General features: G+C 38.2%; 1 protein-coding gene across 6 annotated transcripts; it reads left to right on the top strand.

Moving 5' to 3' along the window:
• Nucleotides 1–1,728: 1,728 nt before the first annotated feature.
• Nucleotides 1,729–17,266, top strand: rfx1a (regulatory factor X, 1a (influences HLA class II expression)). 6 transcript variants are annotated; one of them, XM_061711262.1, is made up of 18 exons: nucleotides 1,729–1,875; nucleotides 5,274–5,654; nucleotides 6,628–6,737; nucleotides 6,840–6,935; nucleotides 7,853–7,950; nucleotides 8,071–8,446; nucleotides 9,237–9,418; nucleotides 11,023–11,142; nucleotides 11,426–11,559; nucleotides 11,926–12,044; nucleotides 12,384–12,490; nucleotides 12,614–12,765; nucleotides 12,989–13,086; nucleotides 13,414–13,563; nucleotides 14,148–14,356; nucleotides 15,170–15,323; nucleotides 15,426–15,471; nucleotides 15,554–17,266. In XM_061711262.1, exons 2-18 carry the CDS (start codon nucleotides 5,294–5,296, stop codon nucleotides 15,712–15,714), a joined length of 2,673 nt encoding a protein of 890 aa, XP_061567246.1. In that variant the 5' UTR covers nucleotides 1,729–1,875; nucleotides 5,274–5,293; the 3' UTR covers nucleotides 15,715–17,266. The 6 variants fall into 6 exon arrangements, with proteins under 6 accessions (XP_061567246.1, XP_061567242.1, XP_061567244.1 ...); XM_061711258.1 differs by having other exon boundaries at nucleotides 8,071–8,497; XM_061711260.1 differs by having other exon boundaries at nucleotides 7,853–7,989; nucleotides 9,243–9,418.
• Nucleotides 17,267–19,892: the final 2,626 nt, after the last annotated feature.

The raw sequence follows: 19,892 nt of genomic DNA, 5'->3' as shown, positions 1-19,892 counted from the left end.
GTAGTTTTTACTGGTAGTTTTTTAGGGCATTCGTTTGCATTATAACAATACTGTTACTTAGCCCGTGGGCTACAACAGTTACCTGTTATTGCTACTGGAACAACGAGGGAAAAAGCAATAGCACATTTACATTGAGGCATTAGAGAGAGAAAAATATTTCAATATATATATCAAGAGCTTCACCTCTGGTTTCACGTGTGAATTCCCAAGTGGGGAAAATGTCTTCTTTTATTTTTATATATATATATATATATATATATATATATATATATATATATATATACTATAAAAAAGATGAGTGAGTGAGAGGATGATAATGTACATGAATAAGTGGAAGAATATTGCACTTGTCTGGGTGGGAGGAATATTGCACATGGATGAATTAAGGAATATTGCACATTATGCATGGGGAATATTGCACAGTATGAGGTAGTTTTTACTGGTAGTTTTTTAGGGCATTCGTTTGCATTATAACAATACTGTTACTTAGCAGTGTGAGTACAGTGTGTGAATAATTATAAATACAGGTTAAATGATCAGTGAATGGGGGTAGGACTAAATAAGTTTACACTTCTTCCTACTCCTTTTTTGGCACATGTAAATCAAGTTAGCAAGTTTTAAAGGATGAAATTCCTTGTTTTGTTTTGTTGTTGTTTTCTTAAACTTCTCATGAAGTGTTGTTTCTTTTTTTTTACATGTACAAAAATAAAATAAATCAAATCAAATCAAATCAAATCAAATCAAAAACTGAATAAAATAAGTATCTATCTTAACTATTTGACTCGAACCTGAATTGAATTAGACGCATATTTTTGAATGCCATGAACACATGGAAAACAAATTATTATCCAGCAATTCACTTTAATAACAAAATAACAAAATTAACTGAATAAATTAAGTATCTTTCTTAAACAGAAACCTGTCCTGCTTAACTTAAAATTGTATAAATTAATATAAAACAATAGAAAGAAAGCAGAAAATCCATTCTGTAATAGTGCACATTATAAGTGCAACAACAAAAGTGCAAACAGAAAGTCTGTAGAAAACTTGTAAACATATTTGTGCCTCAAAGGCCATGACTGTAGGCTACAGTTGTAGTAAAACAGAAAAAAAATAACTCATGAACTCAACAGCTCAATGCCATTTCCATTGGCATTTTATGACTATTTTGTGTTGTTTCTTTTTTTTTTACATGTACAAAAATAAAATAAATCAAATCAAATCAAATCAAATCAAAAACTGAATAAAATAAGTATCTTTCTTAAACAGAAACCTGTCCTGCTTAACTTAAAATTGTATAGATTAATATAAAACAATAGAAAGAAAGCAGAAAATCCATTATGTAATAGTGCACATTTTAAGTGCAACAACAAAAGTGCAAACAGAAAACTTGTAAACATATTTTTGCCTCAAAGGCCATGACTGTAGGCTACAGTTGTAGTAAAACAGAAAAAAAATGACTCATGAACTCAACAGCTCAATGCCATTTTCCATTGGCATTTTATGACTACTTTGTGTTGTTTCTTTTTTTTACATGTACAAAAATAAAATAAATCAAATCAAATAAAAAAAAAAACCAAAATGGTGCTTTCAAAAAAAAAAAAAAAAAAAAAAGGGCGTAGACGGTTTTACAGTGAAATTTTACTCGGGTTGTGACTTTAAGACAATTTGGCAGCGCTCGGCCAATCAGCGCTGAGCAGGGGGAGGGCAGGAGCGGGTGGGTAGCAACAGTTGCCCTGGTGAAGACGAAGCGCCATAGCCACGGTAGCCCTGGCGACGAGAGCCCAGCAACGGGAATCAACAACAACACCCAATCCGCCATAAAAATAAAAGAAGACATTTTCCCCACTTGGGAATTCACACGTGAAACCAGAGGTGAAGCTCTTGATATATATATTGAAATATTTTGTTCCTCTAATGCCTCAATGTAAATGTGCTATTGCTTTTTCCCTCGTTGTTCCAGTAGCCATAACAGGTAACTGTTGTAGCTCACGGGCTGATAGTGAGGGGACTGCGTTTTTAGTCTTGTGTTTGCTACTCTATTCCACTCTCGCCTGCCATGACGACGCAGCCACGGATGCATAGTCAAGCAGGCCGTTGTTATGGCGATGTCAAAGCAAAAGGTACAAAATGGCGGTTGTTGTAGAGACCAGTCCAGCCTGATTTATGGTTCCGCGTTAAATCGACGGCGTAAGGTTCGCGTACGGTCTGCGTCGGTGTGACGGGGGAGCATAAATCAGCCTTTTAGCCTGCTGCTCAAGTTACCCTGCTCGATGGCTGGCGTCAGTTCTGTCACGACCAGCTAGTTTTCAGTTCTGCTTTACAGCTGATGATGTTTGATTTATTGGTGATGAACATACGTGATGTTTTCTGCATTATACTGTTATACAGTATTTCAGCACAGTATGTTTCACTATGAGCCTAATCAAGACGCAGGGTGTTGCAGGTTCAATACCCAAAGAGGAGCCTGGATGGAGATGTGTGTAAAAGTGTAATTACTTATATGGTCTTGAGCAGTACTCGAGTTGTAAAAAAGAAATCAGGGGGGATGGTGGATTTTATCATATGGGGACAGATAATCTGTGCTGATTACAAATAATATAATATATTACAAATAATATAGCACTAACCAAAACACCTGCAGAAATACTGCAGGAATGACATAGCAGCAGTTAAATGCAGCCTTCTGTAAGCTTTAAATATCCACTGGGCTTACATCAAATACATCAAAACACAACAATAAAAAACTGTTTTCTGAACTTATCAATATGACTCTGTCCTTCACAGGATAAGTAAAATGGATCACTGCAAAAACTCAAAATCTTAACAAGAATATTTGTCTTATTTCTAGTTAAAATGTCTCATTTTAGTAAAAAAAATCTCATTAGACTTAAAACAAGACTCATCACTTTCACCTGTTTCAAGTAGATTTTCACTTGAAATAAGTAGAAAAATCTGCCAGTGGAACAAGATTTTTTTGCTTGTAATAAGAAGATAAGATCTACTTATTTCAAGTGAAAATTTACTTGAAACAGGTGAAAATTATCAAATAATTTATTTTTCTGGTGATGACTCTAAATGTTGAAATAGCAGTAAAACCACATTCATTGATGAAATGACATAAGGGATGGAAAGGGGGGATGATTTTGACCGTTTTTATTTCAGGGGGGATGATTTTGACCGTTTTTATTTCAGGGGGGATGATTTTGACCATTTTTATTTCAGGGGGGATGATTTTTGACCATTTTTATTTCAGGGGGGATGCCATCCCCCCTCATCCCCCCTCAACTCCAGTACTGGTCTTGAGTAGCTTTGAGACGGTAAAGGATAACGGTTGTGGCAGGTTAACGGACGGGGGGCGTGGCCAGTGCAGGGGGCGTGGCCAGGGGCGTGGCCAGCCCGCTGCAGGTGCTTCGCAGGTTTCTGTTTATTGTTTATTGGATGGATCCCCATTATACGGAATATTAGGAGTATTAGGGCCAGGCAGGAGGAAAATAAAAATAATATTTTAGAGGAGGAAGATTTTTTTTCATTATGCACTTTGAGAAAAAAGTCGAAATGTCGAGAAAAAAGTCGAAATTTCGAGAAGAAAGTCGAAATGTCGAGATTAATGTTGAAGTACAATTTCGAGAAAAAAGTCAAAATGTCGAGAAAAAAGAATAAAGTCATAGCCTAATGTTGCTAGAATAAAGTCGTAATATTACGAGAATAAAGTCGTAATATTACGAGAATAAAGTCGTAAAATTACGAGAATAAAGTCATAGCCTAATGTTGCGAGAATAAAGTCGTAATATTATGAGAATAAAGTTGTGATATTACGAGAATAAAGTCATAATATTACGAGAATAAAGTCGTAATATTACGAGAATAAAGTCGTAAAATTACGAGAATAAAGTCGTTATATTACGAGAATAAAGTCATAATATTACAAGAATAAAGTCGTAAAATTACAAGATTCATGTCATATTGTTGCGAGAATAAAGTCGTAATATTACGACTTTATTTTCGTAGTATTACAACTTTATTCTCGTAACATTAGGCTATGACTTTATTCTCGTAATTTTACGACTTTATTCTCGTAATTTTGCAACTTTATTCTCGTAATTTCCAATTTTTTTTGTCTTAGTTTGGCCCTAATACTCCGTCGTACCATTAGCTGCCGCCTTGGCGACCACTAATCTTCCTGGGGTCCATAAAGTACATAAAATATTACAGAAAAGATAACATCTAAGACATAAGTACATTCAGTCATACATTCCTAGCACAACTACATTTATAATAAAAACAACAACAATAATACACACACATGCAGGTCTGAGTTGAGTGACCTCTTTGTTCGCTAAACTTTTCAATACAATTTACCTTATCAGGGTCTCAAATAACATAATCCATTGAATAACATTGCAAATTTTACCAAATCACAATTCTTTTTGATGACCACAAAGTCAAACACTGAAAATATTACAGATATAGGTGCAGCCACAAAGTCTTGAGGTCCATAAATATTACTTTTACACCACAAACTGCAATTTGAATGCAAACGAATGCCCTAAAAAACAAACAAGTATACGCATAATAACCGATCAGAATACTCTTACAATAAAAGCAATGATTGTAAATGTACTTTTTTGGGGGGGGGTTATCCTATTTAAATAAATATTTTTCTGAGTCACAATTTATTGAATTTTTACTGAAACACGTGCATTGCATGTAAATGTGTTTGATACAAAGCCTGGCGCAGGATGTATGACAACATGAACAAGTGTGGTAAGGGATTTCCCAACATGTGTCACATTACAGGTAGAGACACCAAGTTACTTGCTCTTGTCATTGCTCCTCCCCCACATTTCTTCCATAGCTGCTTAACCAACAGGTCACCCACGTCATTACTTTCATGCAGCACTCTTATTCATTAATTACCATTTGTCAATGCATTACAACACCTACTTACTTCCGATATCCCCATCTTGTAAACTTTTGCCCCAAGATGAATATTACAGTTGATCATTATTTTTTACTATCACTTATGAAAGAGTGAAACAATTTTTTGTTTTTTTTTGGTTGTTATTTTAGTCTAATTATTTTATTTAGATTTAGGTTTTTTCATCTTACTTAGCTATGATTTCCAAAGTTAGGAACTGCATTTACTATATATATTTTTCTCTGCTCTGTCTAAATGCTTATAGACTAGTTTTAAAGCATTAATTCACTTTACTGTTGATCGTGCATTGCATTTCACAATATCAAAGTTGTCACTTAATTCTTTTTCCTAGGGTGATTCCCACTTCTTGTAATGGCCACCTCAGGCTACGTAGGTGAGATACAGCCGACAGCCCAAACCCAGGGAGCTCCTGTTTCCATCACACCAGGTCAACCTGACGCCGCCTCCACCCCTACAACTGCCCCTCAGTTTTTGGCAGAGATTCAGACTACTGTGGTAACTCCTACTGTTGTCACAGCCACAGGGCAAACTACTCCCACAGAAGAAAGTACTTCCCTCCCTGCTCAGAAACCTTCAGCTGGGAATCAATCCCAGTCCACATCACAGACCCAGCCACCTCAGACGCAGTATGTGACTGCGGAGATCCAAAGCTCCCCCACACACTCTGGAAATGCTCAAAGCACTCCTCAATACATCGTTGTTACTGTCACAGGTAAAGACTAAACTTCATATTTCATTAATTTCCTTTTACGCAAAAAGTATCTTTAATTGCAAAGTCTTAAACAGAACGGTACTGTGCCTTACAGCTAAACTTACGTTCACAGAAGCAGCTCTCCTATGATGAATTCATTTTATTCATCGTCACTACAGTGAAACCACCTATGATCTTTACCTTGGTTAAAAGTGAAAGTATTAGGATTTAAGAAAAGAATTGGCATAATTTGATACTGTTCAAATTCTTCAACTTGAATATACTGTATAATGCTTTAAAGCTAAATGAATATATGCGTTTAAAATATGTACAAATCAGGTGCTTTTTAATGTGACCAAGCTCTGTGGTTTTAGGATTGCGTTTAGTGGGCTGCCCAACTAAATGCCCCCAAAAATCAAAATGACATCATTCAGATTTTTATTTTGTATAGAAATATAGAAATATAGAAATATTGTAAACACCTTCTCATCTAGACATAGAGTTCCATTACTTTTAAGAGTCCTTCTGTATAAACGTACTAGTTTCTCACAATCTTGAAATCCTTTATAATTACAGACAGTTATGAATTGGACATACTATACTCAGACCACCAACATTGTGTTATACCCAGCAATATAATTGAAAATGCTAATTTAGAGACATTGATTTTTCTTTAAATTTACTGCTTTGTTTTGTTACCCGTGCTGTGAGTGTTGTAAGTGGTAGAGTTAGTGTTGTGCTTGCAAGCAGTCATGGAAAAATATGGCATTGCATGCATCATAAGCCCGACAGACGTGTTTTGATAGGGTAGGTATCTGCAGTGACCCCCAAAGCTTAAAGCTTTGTACAACTTATTACATTTTCACAAATATATCATGAGTAAATGTATTGTGTGGAGCTTTGTTAATTTTATATTTGTTCTCACCCAATTTTTTGCAGACCAACAGTGATAGTTCAAAACGTTTGAAAGGTTGACTCTCTCTTTCTCTTTCAGAGGGTTCCCTGAACTCAAGTGACAGCGTGTCAGATGCCAGTCCTCCTCCAGCTGTGGTTCAGACAGGAGTTCCCACACAGGTTGTTCAGCAGGTCCAGACAGCCCAGCAGGTAAAATATACACACAGTTACACACAAATATTGAATTATTATTATTATTTTTTTCCTTTTGTTTTAAGACTCTTTGTACTTAAAGCATCTTCATTTCAACAGAGATCTGTGGTGCAGGCCACCTCTCAGATTCCCAAAACTGAGCCAGGCACTCAGCTTAGTGTCACCAGCCTACAGCCTGTTCATATCACCCAAGAGGTAAGACACACACACACACACACACACACACACACACACACACACACACACACACACACACACACACACACACACACACACACACACACACACACACACACACACACACACACCTCGCTCATTTATAGAATACAAACAAACAGATAATCTCACTGTGAGAATGTGTGATCAAAGTGACCTCTGACAGTCCCAGAGCTTTTGGCTCAGCTTATTTCATGTATGATTCAACCTGCCATGTTTCAGTTTCCCCTTTGCACCAGTGTCATCGAGTTAGCCAGGGATAAGAATCTAGAGGAATTGCTGCTTCATCTTGTGACAGGAGAGCCTGGTTATTTCGCTTGGACATCCGAGGACTTCAGTGACAACATATTGTTCAGTCCCTATTCAGCTACCCTTCATCAAACATATGTACAGGATACTATACACGCACACACACTTATACAGATACATATACATACTGGACAGGATAGGGGTATTTTCGATCAGATTTTCATAGCGTAGATGATGTTTTACCGTATATTGGAATGTTTCATGTATGTTTTTTGCTTTAAGATAATGATTTACATGTACGGTAAAGTTTAATGTAGGTTGGTCGTGTTATTTAGTTTTCTTTCTTTATGTCTTCGTTTTAACTGTATGTTTTAAATGTATTGTTTTTAATGTGGACCCCAGTAAGACTAGCTGTGTTTAAGGGCATAGCTAATGGGGATCCTTACAAATACACATAAACATAAACATACGTAGGTTAGGGAAACAAGGGAGATGGCTGCTATTGAGTTGAGGCAGGAGCAACAAACAATATATCTGTGGCTGAAATATGTTTTTAGTTTTCATTGGCAAAAAACCCAAGACTCCTGGTGCAAGGATTTATTGCATTTTTGTGTGCATGTATGTGCGTCTGTGTTTTTACTCCTTAGGTTCAGCAGCAGCTCACATCAGTACCAGTGCAACATGTGTACACAAGTCAAGTGCAGTATGTGGAAGGAGGAGACACCAACTACGCCACCAGCACCATGTTAGAAACTGTCCCAGAATTCTTTCAACAAATGACCAGGCAGAACTCTTACTTTCTTTTGTCCAATTTATTCAACAGATTCCTTACTTTCTAACAGATCTTTACATGTCTCTCCTCCAGTCGTTCCAGCTCTTTCCCTTACACGGAAACTCCTCTGTACACCCAGACTACGGCAACGCAGTATTACGAAGGTCAGCCAACTTCAGGCTCCCAGGCCTCTACCCCTGGCACACCCATGACCGTCTCTGTGGCAGCTGGCACCACAGGAGGTGTGTCTATGTTCGTGGCCCAGACCACTAGTGCAACAGGGGGCGGGTCCACTGTAGTGACAGCAGGGGGTACTACCAACGGGGAAGAGGATGGGACAGGCACTAATGGTAGTGCAACAGGCAGCTACGTGATCCAGGGGGGTTACATGCTGGGCACCAGCAGCAGCGGAGCGGCGGCTGGCAACAGTCAGAACTACTCACACACCGCCCGCGCCTCCCCAGCCACTGTGAGTATTACAGAAGGCGAGGAGAGTAGCGTGCCGTCGGCAGACAAGAAGGTATGCAGAGGCGCCAAGCGCAGGACTTTCTTACTGTTTCGTTCTCATTCACACAACCCTTTGATGGCGCACACTGATGACGTCATAGTGGAGTTTTGTTAAGTGGAAAGCACAATTAAAAATGAAAAACAGATTATCTTCTGAGGATGATACATGATACTGTATTATGAAATGTGATCACTATAAAACTTAAAGATAAAGAATTATGTTTTTAACTGTGATTTCCTCATAAAAAAACAAACAAAAACAAAACCAAACCGTGACCTCATCATTTTCATATCATTGCAGTGCATGCGATGATAGGCATTTATAATCTGCTTGAAATGCCTGACCACTATATTATTCATGCTAAATTCATCATTGAATCCCATATGATAATGATAACAAAACTGTGTTTGGCAGACATCCCATCAGTACTCCAGGTCATTGATTCATTGCATACCAGAGTTGTATGCCACGGCACGCAAATGGGTGTATTTGTGTTATCATTTCTTGGTGGTTGACTGTGATTGTGAATTGATTTTTTTTTTTCCAATAGAAATAGAAAAATGTGTATGCATGTGCTGTATGCAGTAATGTGTCAAGCTTTTGTTTAATTAGCCTATTTATTCTGTATTTGTATGTGTGTAAATGTATAGATATGTTGAGGTTCATCTGTTTATTGATTGATTTTTCTCTGGTGTCTGTTGACTATTCTAATTGTGTTAGCTATTTTCTCTTTTCACTGCCTGTGTGTCAGGTGCAGTGGTTGCTGGACAACTATGAGACAGCTGAAGGTGTAAGTCTGCCACGCTCAACGCTTTACTGCCACTACCTGCTGCACTGCCAGGAACAGAAACTTGAGCCTGTTAATGCTGCTTCTTTTGGGAAACTCATTAGATCGGTGTTCATGGGTCTACGCACAAGACGCCTGGGCACTCGGTAAGATCACCAGCCGACCAGACCTGAGTATCGAGGAACTCTTGGACCATATATACAAGTAATCTGGCACCTTTTCAACATGCAACCAATGCACCAATTTATTCCCTTTTCATGTAGAAATTAAATTCCCTATACAAGTGCTGATCTTTAAATGGATTTCTCTGGACATTTTCCTTTTACAGATGATTTTATAGGAATTTATTTATTATGTTTACTTCTGAAAGTAATCAGCAGACATCACCTGTACGAATTGTTATTCACAGGCATGATATATGTATGTCGGGATAAATAAGGGTACATCCCAGTAAAGTTAAAAGTAGGACAAAGTAGGATATTTTTCCAGAAACATCTATAGACCTCTCTGGGGTAGTGCAAAATGTGTGCTTCGTCTAGAAAGAAATGTGGGTAGAGATGAAGACAGGCAGCACATGTGTGGGTGACTTTGACAAAAAAGGGGGGAGAAATTGGCAAAAATGACGTGCAATTTCAACTATCAGGGTGCTTGCGCAAGTCTTGAAAGTCTTAATAAGTATGGAATTTTGAAACACTGTTTTCCAGACCTTGAAAAGTCTTGAATTTTGTGTGAAAGTCTTAATAAAGTATGGGGAAAAAATGTATAGAATTTTACAGTATGCTCAAAGGCATTGTGAAATGAGAAATAGAAAGGTAGGCTATAAAACTTATAGTTTATTTAACTATAAAATATAAAAATAGTTTATTTTTTGTTCTTGCCAAGTGAGCTAGGTCAAATATGCACTTTTATGTGTTGTGATACAGCTGGTTCAGAAGTTAAAATGAGATAACATAAAGATAAGGTCAGTCATGTCAAGGACAGAAAAAATAAGATGCGAGTGAAGAGACTGAATTCTACATCCATTCATCCATCCGTTCATGTGTTTTTATAGATAGTCTTTGTGACACTTGTTTGATGTGAAATTCATGTACTTGTGATTTTCATGTTTCGAAACGTTTTCATCAGTAAAAACATAATTTACTGTGAATAATGCATTCGTTCATTGAATACTAGCCTATAAAAAATTCTAACAAACATTTCTAATAAACACAATTGGTACAATCTCAACCAATGAAGTAGGCAGTGGGCACACAAGTATACAAGTACATAAAGTTAAGGTCTTGGGAAAAAAAAAATCAGTTTTAAAAAGGTCTGGGAAAAGTCTGGAATTTTAATTTGGAAAAAGAGCAAGCACCCTGAACTATGCAATTTCAATTACTGCATTTTTGCAGAGAAAGTATATTTGAATGGTTTATGTGTGTGTGTAAGTTTTGTGAGAACACATACTGTGGTAGTATATGTAGATTAGAGCAGTGTTTCCCAACCCTGATCCTCGAGGCACACTATCCTGCATGTTTTAGATGTTTCCCTTCATCATCACACCTGATTCTAATTGATGGTCCTAATTAGCTTGTCATCAAGGTCTGCACAATTCTGTTGATGACACAGCCACTTGTATCAGGTGTGCTGAAGCAGGGTAACACCTAAAACATGCAGGACAGTGGGCCTCTAGGAGCAGGGTTGGGAAACACTGGATTAGAGGGATCTAATATGGGCAAATATAAATATAAATGTCTTGTCATCTTGGTAGGGGTAATTCAAAATACCACTATTATGGACTGAGAATCAAGGCAGGCTCTTCTCTTCTCCGTCTGATGGAAGACCAGCAACATCTGGCAATGAGGCAACAGCCATTCTCACAGAAACAGAGGTATTCAAAGAAAAAAATACAATCTACACTTGAGCACAACATGTCAATCGTTTCACAACTGTACCCATCTCTGTTTTTCATATCCCCACCAGAATCTATCCTGCTTGCTCTTGCCTTTTATGTTGTCCTTTCACGCTCTCTTTCTCTCTGGATTTGTGTTTTAATCCTCTTATGCTCCTAACATCTGCCAGTTTCATAAGCCGAGCAAGTTGCCTTTTTTTTCCCACTTCATCATGTTTCATCTTTTTCTAGACCGTGACGTTTTCCACCTTGCTCACCTTAGGTTGAAGCCTGTGCATAAAGTTGAAGGAATGACCAACGGCACAGCAGCAGGAGCAGGCCAGCAGCAACAGCAGCAGGCGGGGTCAGGGCACGTGGACATCAGCAGCCAGGTTCAGCATTACCAGCAGTTCCTAGGTGAATGGAGTTAATAGTGAAAAACCAAAAGTTTTTCAATGATTTTTTATTTTTTTTTTCATTGTCAGTCGCAATGTCTTTACCTACCTACTATTCTGTACTACTATTCTGGCATGTTTATCTATTCATCATGGATAAGTAGGTGTGTTCAAACATTTGACAGGTACCGCACATTCAACACTTTTCCAGTGGGCATTGTTTCTAAACATTGCAGACACCAGTTCAAACTGTATCAGTCAGGATACTTGTAATTCTCATGTAAACAAAGATGGACATAACCATAAATCTCAGTGATCTATGACGACCATGACAGCACCAATCTGAAAAGGGATTTAAACCAACAATGTTTTTGTGTTCGTTGTACAGATGCATCCAGAGCCCTTCCAGAGTTCCCAGACATCGACTTCCAGGGGAAGTCTCTGCCAGAGGGTATTGAACTTGAGCACATAAAGAGCTTTCAGCTGCTGTACAGAGAACACTGCGAGGTAACTAAAAGTCTGCCCCATGCTGAGTATTTATGAGGATTTATTTTCTATTGAGTTTTCCACCAAATTGAGCCTAGATTACGTGAAAAGAAAAACTGATAGTGTTGATGCAGCAGTGCCTTGAAGTGCAGAATTATGACATACAAGAAGAAAAAAAAGTGGCTTACATTGTAACAAATTACTTTCGTTGCATTGGCCTTTTTTCGTAAATATGGCTTAGGTATTCCTATTTAGTAGTCCTTGTTTTCCTCCCTCTTTCTTTGTCCAGTTTGTTTCTGTTTCTTCTATTATTCATTTTCAGTCATTGATTTTAGAGGTCTTTTCTGTGCGTGTTCTCAGGCCATACTGGATGTGATGGTCAACCTGCAGTTTACGCTGGTGGAGACTCTGTGGAAAACCTTCTGGAGGTTCAGCCAAAGTCAGGCTGGAGATGCTACACTGGCCGTGTGAGTTGTTTATTTCTGACGTCAAACGTTGATAAAATAATATGCTTTTATCCCAACATTAAAAAAAAAATTGCCATTGCAATAGCAGTTCTGTTCCCATACAATCTGTGTGTGTCTCGACAGTCATGATGAGTCAGAAAAGCGTCTTCCAAAGTCCTGCCTGGTGATGTTGTGCAAGTATGACCCAGTGCTGCGTTGGAGTCGTGACTGTGACAACAGTTTGTACCAGAGCCTGGTGGAGATCCTCATCCCTGATGTCCTCAGACCCATCCCCAGTAAGCCTCTACACAAAATTATTATGTTGCAAAGGACCATAATTTCCTCATAAAAATATTCACAATTAACCACAACCATATACATATACACTGGAGATCTGGTTACTGATTTATACAGCTAATAAACTTGTTTCTCCAGCAGGCTCTGTAACCATAGTAATCAAGTGTTTAACCTAAAGGCTGACTAGTTTTTAATTCTTTCCACCTACCTTACTCTCCCCAGGTGCCTTAACTCAAGCCATTCGTAACTTTGCCAAGAGCCTTGAGAGCTGGCTGACCAATGCCATGATGAACATTCCTGAGGAAATGGTCCGCATCAAGGTGAAATCTTTTACCCACGCTTGAAGCTGATGGAAGACTGCGTTTTTTGGCGACATGAAAAAAGTTGTTCTTTTAGGACCAGAGGTTTACAGAAGCTTACTTTTAGTTAATACCAGGGGAAGACAACAAATTATTACGTGAATGAAAATAAAACCAGCAGCAAAATAATTCATCCAAATAATTTGAAAGATAGTCTTTTGATTCTTTAATAAAATATTCACATGTGATATTTTGCAAATAGTAAAGCGTAAGCTTTGACAGGATTCATGATTACAGCAATAGTTTTATGTCCCACAATTTTCTTTAACATTTTCTCTTCTTTTTCAGGTAACATCGGCCAATGCATTTGCTCAGACGCTGCGTCGTTACACCAGTCTGAACCACCTCGCCCAGGCAGCTCGCGCGGTCCTGCAGAACACGGCTCAGATCAACCAGATGCTGTCTGACCTCAACCGTGTTGACTTTGCTAACGTTCAGGTTAGTCTCTGGAGGTCGTGCTCACTTAACATTTGTGTGAAATAACATCAAGTCTAAGTGTCTGTGGTTGATTCTTGCACTTGTTTTAAAACTGTGCATATACAGTAATTTCCACTGCAGCTTGTGGTTTCAGTGAAGTTGTTTTTTTTCTTCTTTCAGTATTAAACATTCTGCCATACTTGTAACTTTTTTCAAGCTCATTTGATCTTTCTGTAAAACACATCTTCCATGGCACAGACAGTAAACTTCTCCTTTTATTTACATTTTTATCAAAAGGTATTCTTGTTATATGTGTATCATATGTTGTGCAACAAAGGGAGTGCTTGTATGTTATTTAATAATGTAAATAAATGATCAGAATGAATAGATCAAAATGGGGCACCACATGAACATCAGGAATGAATAACTAAACAACACAATCAGTCTCACAATAACTGTTATTCTATGCGTTCCAGCCTGCTACCTAGTTAGTAAAAGAGAAGGAATCCAAGCACAGACCTTAGCTACCAGCAAATGTTGAAAATGTGTGTAAAATAACCACATGACATTGACACATTTGATCTCATCTTGTTCATCCTCTGCAGGAGCAAGCTTCATGGGTGTGTCGCTGTGAAGATCGTGTAGTCCAGCGGCTGGAACAGGACTTCAAGCTGACCCTCCAGCAGCAGAACTCCTTAGAGCAATGGGCTGTGTGGCTTGACGGCGTAGTGTCCCAAGTCCTAAAGCCCTACCAGCACAGCGCTGCATTCCCCAAGGCTGCCAAGCTCTTCTTACTCAAGTGGTCTTTTTACAGGTACGACAGCAGAGCAGTTAAAAGACAAGAAAGGGAGCGATTGAAGTGAATTTGACGTACAATATCCTTATTAATTTTGATCTTGAATTAAAGCTTTAATAACCCATTAAGCAAGCTTTATTCATTCTCAACAGTCTGAAACAATTTTTATGTCAAACTTCAGTGCAGGTTAGATTTTTTTAATGGAAGTCCACTAACAAGAAATTGATGGAACTTTCTTCAAAATGCCAGAAGTATTGTGTTTACTCCCAGTTCTGAGGTTTTATTCTCTACACAGAACTGGAGGTCCGTCTAGTAACTACAGCTGTAGCTGCATTACACTCAGGCTTCTTCTGATGATGGCGAATATCTGAAATAATTAGGACACACCTTGTAGACGCAGTCCTCCGAAGAACATGGCACCTGAAATGACACATCTTAAATAAAATGCATTCAAAATAAATATACACATTCTCATAAACACCCTTAATACCCCCTGATCAAAAAATAATGAAAAGCAAAGTAAAAAGTTAAAGATGCAGCCATCAAGTCAAATTTAGCTGATGTTGAGTTTGAAATTATATCCTGAACCCAGGATTTCTCAGTTTGTTAAATTCCTTTCACATCACTTCGCCTCTCGTGTTGATTCTTGCCTCCTCTGCTTCCATCTCTGGTGGGAGAGACTGAGCTATTTGAGGATTTCTTATGTACAATTTGGAAATTGCAAGAAGGCATGCCTCACAGTAAAGAAATGAAACACTGTATTTCCTGTTTCTGTTGGAAAATAAATATGTGTGTGTGACACTGGCTTGTCTTATCATCTCTATTCCCCAGTTCCATGGTGATCAGAGATCTAACCCTGCGGAGTGCAGCCAGTTTCGGATCCTTTCACTTGATCCGGCTGCTGTATGATGAATACATGTACTACCTTATAGAGCACAGAGTGGCCCAGGCTAAAGGAGAGACCCCCATTGCTGTTATGGGAGAGGTATCAATCCACACACCTTAGCATTCAAACACACAGAATAAATAAAGACAACAGTAGAAGCCATTTTCACTCACCTTTTTTTTTTTTTCATCCTGCCAACAGTTTGCCAGTTTAGGCCGGGGGCTGAACCAGCTAGATCCTGACAAAGGTCTGTACTGCTTTCATGTCATAATGTTAGTGGTGTTTCAAGCATTGTTTGTGACCATCTACTTTATATTTGTCAATTACAGAGGAAGAGGAGGAAGAAGAGGATGATAGTGAGGAGGAATGTCAGGAGCTGTCCCTTCCCCCTGACGGCCCCATGCTAGGAGACGAGTCTCTGGAGCCGCCTGCTAAGTTAGCCAGAACTGATCAGAGAGTTCTCTTCACTACAGGGTCAGGCGACAACTAACTACTGACAGATGTGGGCTGAGATTATAGATCATACACACACATACGCACACACAGATGTACATAGAATACTAATTTATACATTTGTTATATAGATATATGGATCTTGTCAACTGCTTACTGTTTTGATTCTGTTGTTGAGACACAATCAAAACACACCCAGTCATTAACTGCTGCTGTCTGGATAGCACAACCACCTATTTACACCAGTTATTAATTCCACCATCAGCGATGATGTGTTAGGATGTGGCTTCAAGAACCAGAGTCTCTAAAGGAGGAGGAGAAACGGAGCATTTTAACCCTCAGCTGTATGAACCTGTAAAAATGATCTCAAACTAGGCATGTTTTCTGTCGCCTCATTGAGAAGTGTCTGCTCACTTTAGACCATTCTGAAACTGTCACTGCCATGTCAAAGTGGTCTTTAAAATACTGTGATGTGTGTGCGTGCGTGTGTGCAAAGGTAACTTCTACAGCAGGAGGCTGCAAAGTGAACCTTAAGCTAAACATAGTTGTTACTAATTCATCAATTGCTACATGAAAATATGGGAGTTTTTTTTTGTTTTGTTTTTAAATAATACAGCTGGTAGATTTTTAATATGAAATGGGTTTGTTTAGTCTGTGTTCTGATGTGCTCCTGTGTTCCCTGACAGTTTGTATGAGCACTGTGGTCACATTTCTTCACTGTTATTTCAAGATACTGATTGAACATGCTTTTCCGTGGTGGTATGAGTTGTGGGTAACGACAAGTGTTTCTGTAATTATTTCATTGCACCTTCACATTTTTTATGTGGGAGGTGTGTGTAGATACACTTGATTTTATTTGCTTGTAAAGGAAATGTTTTTGTGTATGTGTGTTCTCGGAGTGCCTGTTACAGCTGATAAACACACTTGTAAAGATAGCTACAGCTGTGGAATAAGGACTCCTGTTAGTTGCTGCAAAATATCCTCACTCTTTTATCGAACATGTGGTTCCATGAGAGAGGTACTGTATGTGTCATGTTTTTTTATGTTGAAAGTGCTTCAATCCTTCCTCTGTGGCCTCATTTTCCTTTCCTTTCAGACATTATTTTCTTGCCTTATTTCAGTATACTTTTTCCATGTGTGTGCCAAACCGGTTTTCTTTGATCTCTGTTCCTGTTTTAAATGGTCTTTCTAGGTTTTAAGGAGGACTGTGCCTGAGTAAGAGCAGTGTTATATTCTACTGTATATTTATCCACTTTTTTGAATTTTTGTCACTAAGTGAACCTCTTGTGCAGTGTATGGTGCTGTGTTGTCACATATTGTAAAGCAGCCTTTGTGTGCATTATTGATTTGTGATTGTATGTTCTGTTTTCAATCCTACATCAAACCTGGTGTTTTTACTACAAACAGGCTTGGGCCCTGCCTCTTTGCACATGTCGACTATTGTCTTTAAAGCTCAGAGTAATCTGAAATGTTTTTCATTTTTCTTTGAATTGTGTTTCATGTTGAGATGGAGGTGTTAGGTGTTACATGGAAATATATCTCACCACTCGGAGCAGTTCAGAAAATTTGGTGAGAGGTGAGACAACTTATGTTTTTCTGCACAGTCCTCTTTCACCACCAATCTCACTGCATTTCCTCCCGCCTACCAATGGCTTTGTTTTGCTTCAGACATCTATATTCTTCAACACTGCATCAAGATTAGTTGGTGTACAATTTTCTTTCTTCCCCTCCTCCCTAATTCTGTGTTTTTTAGCAGCTGCAGTGCACGTTTTCAACATGACTGCCAGCTTCAGACCAGCACACCATCCCTTATCTTTAGCCCCATCTCTACAGCTGAGTACATATCACTACAGTCTTTAGAGTGATTTACAGCATATGGAAAGGTTTACCCAGTAAAAATGTTTAGTCATTTTTATAGTGCATTGTTTCTTATGTATAAAACAAATCAAGAAAACAAAAAAAGATGTTCAGTGGCAGTGTTTTATGAATTTTGGTCTGCTATAAGTATGACTGTGCCTTTGGAGGTGGTAGAATGCAATTCAGATGTTTTTAATTTTAAAGATACAAATTAAAGAAATTTAAAAAAATGCTTGCTCTTTTCTTTTTGTAGATTTTAATGTAACTTCAAGTACAAAAAAATGACACTCATAAATGAATATTTTCTTCTTCTTTTTTTTTTTTTTTTTTTACTTTGGTTAATACCCAAATCAGGCGTTGCTGTCTTCAATGCAACCACAATCTTCCCACATTGTACATGAGTGGTTGGAGAACAGGCTGTGATTGCAGCAGAGACTACGTATTTACTTGAATTTGTGAGGACACCTGCTGTTAAATGAGTCTATTTACACAATAGACTCTTTAAGGTCTGGAACTACAATTATTTCAAACACAAAAGTGCATGATGGTTCACACTGACCACATGAATGTGGATGTATGACAGCAATCATATCATAAAGTTTCACACAATTCTTTTTTTTTTTTTTTTTACATGTATACCAATGAATATTACTCTTTGGAAATAACTGCAACAGATTTTAAGAATGCTTTTACTCATGTGTTTTAATAAAGGTTTGTTCACTGCAGCCTAATCATAGAGATATAAAAGGAAGCATTGAAACTTCTCTACTTAGCATATCTAACCATGGCTGTCACATGAGATGTGGTTATTTAGGAACCTTTCAACAGAAAAAAACAAACATACTTTCAATACCCTATAACTTCCTGAGCCTCTTTCACACATGGTTTCAGACTAATGTGTTACCGCTACTGCTGCAGGGAACCAGCAACCACCCTGCAGCAGGCACCAAAAACACTTATATTGAACAAACTAAAAGTCAGCTTGCTGGTGCAAAGAACAAAAACATCAAATGTATTCACAAATTGTAATGACTGGAAACTTGAGCATGTGGACACGAAGAACTGTAAGTTAAAAATAAATAAATACGATTGGCTATTATTAACTAGATACTTCAGTGATACCAAAATGCACATAGTGTGTGTATGTGTGTTGTTTGTCTGAATCACATGCAGATGAGTGCTGAAGTATTTCAGTAAAATACATGATTGAATAAAGAGTGATTTCCACAGTTTCACATTGGATCCATTGTCATCCTCATAAATGAGTGAATTAAGAAAACAATAATTAAAAGAGAAAAACCTTGTAGATGTTTTTTTCATGAGTTGATGGGGTTTATTTTCTGAAATCACATACCCTGCCTTTATAGTCAGTCTTCTTACTTTTCTAATTATTCTCCTTATCTTAACTCTCTGCATCTACAATACAAAGAGTTAAGATTGAGGGGACATTTGTATCAGAAATTAAAGGGTTTTGTAATTAGTGGTGGAAAAAAGAGATTAACTTCTACATAGGTTCAATTCAGTTTTTCTTCAATTTCTTCAACCTCAATTTTATTCACATAGCGTCTATTACAACAGAAGTTGTCTCAGTGCTTTCCAGAGACCCAGAACATAGGTATCCTCTATGTGAGATTTAGCAGGCAAAGACACGCCACACAAATATGATGAAAACCTCCATGTTTACTCTATTCTAACCCATCCTGGCTGAAACATGACTGGCTGGCCGGGAACCTTTCCTTTTTGTTGTCCTATGTATCTGCTGTGTTGTGGGCCTGTTGGCCTGCAGCTGTGGATGCAGCTCCCCCTGCTGCTGCAGGAGCTGTAGATACAGCTGCTGCTTCTGCTGCAGAGCACCTGCATGCATGGGCTACAGGTGGCAGTAAATGACATCTACTTTATGACATAAAAAAATAAAAAGGTAGTTAAAGAGCATATTGCAGGTTGGAGACCCCTGTGAATCAATGTGTAGGAAAATAATGTAGGAACTGAATTTTCATTGAAATACGCATAAATATATACTACAGTGACCTCCAGAGTTGTTTTTGTGAGAGTATTTTACTTCCGCATCTGAAAAAGTTGAACCGGAAGTGACGTCGCATTGGGGAGCGCGGTGAATTCAACAATAGGAAAAATAATGGATCTCAATGTTAGTTGTGACACTGAAGAGGTTGTGAATGTGTATTCACACCAATATGACAGGCCACAGCCTTATAATTACGAAACCCGTTAGTCCCCCCACGTTCTTTTGATTGACAGCTGAAACTCGCTTCTTAAAAGGCTGATTTATGGGTCCACGTTACACCAACGCAGACCCTACGGCGTAGGTTACGCGGCGACGCACAGAACGCTGCGTGCGCC

This window comes from Cololabis saira, chromosome 21 (genome assembly GCF_033807715.1).
Source record: "Cololabis saira isolate AMF1-May2022 chromosome 21, fColSai1.1, whole genome shotgun sequence".
In the NCBI taxonomy this organism is placed as follows: Eukaryota; Metazoa; Chordata; class Actinopteri; order Beloniformes; family Belonidae; genus Cololabis; species Cololabis saira.
Note: the sequence above shows the minus strand (reverse complement) of the source record. Positions and strands in the feature narration are given on the sequence as shown.

Bases quoted from the DNA above. Each gene is read 5' to 3' on its own strand.
- rfx1a (XM_061711256.1), top strand. From the start codon at position 5,294: ATGGCCACCTCAGGCTACGTAGGTGAGATACAGCCGACAGCCCAAACC. The intron at 6,738-6,839 runs GTAAAATATACA...TCATTTCAACAG, and splicing joins AGGTCCAGACAGCCCAGCAG to AGATCTGTGGTGCAGGCCAC. The intron at 12,766-12,988 runs GTAAGCCTCTAC...TACTCTCCCCAG, and splicing joins TGTCCTCAGACCCATCCCCA to GTGCCTTAACTCAAGCCATT.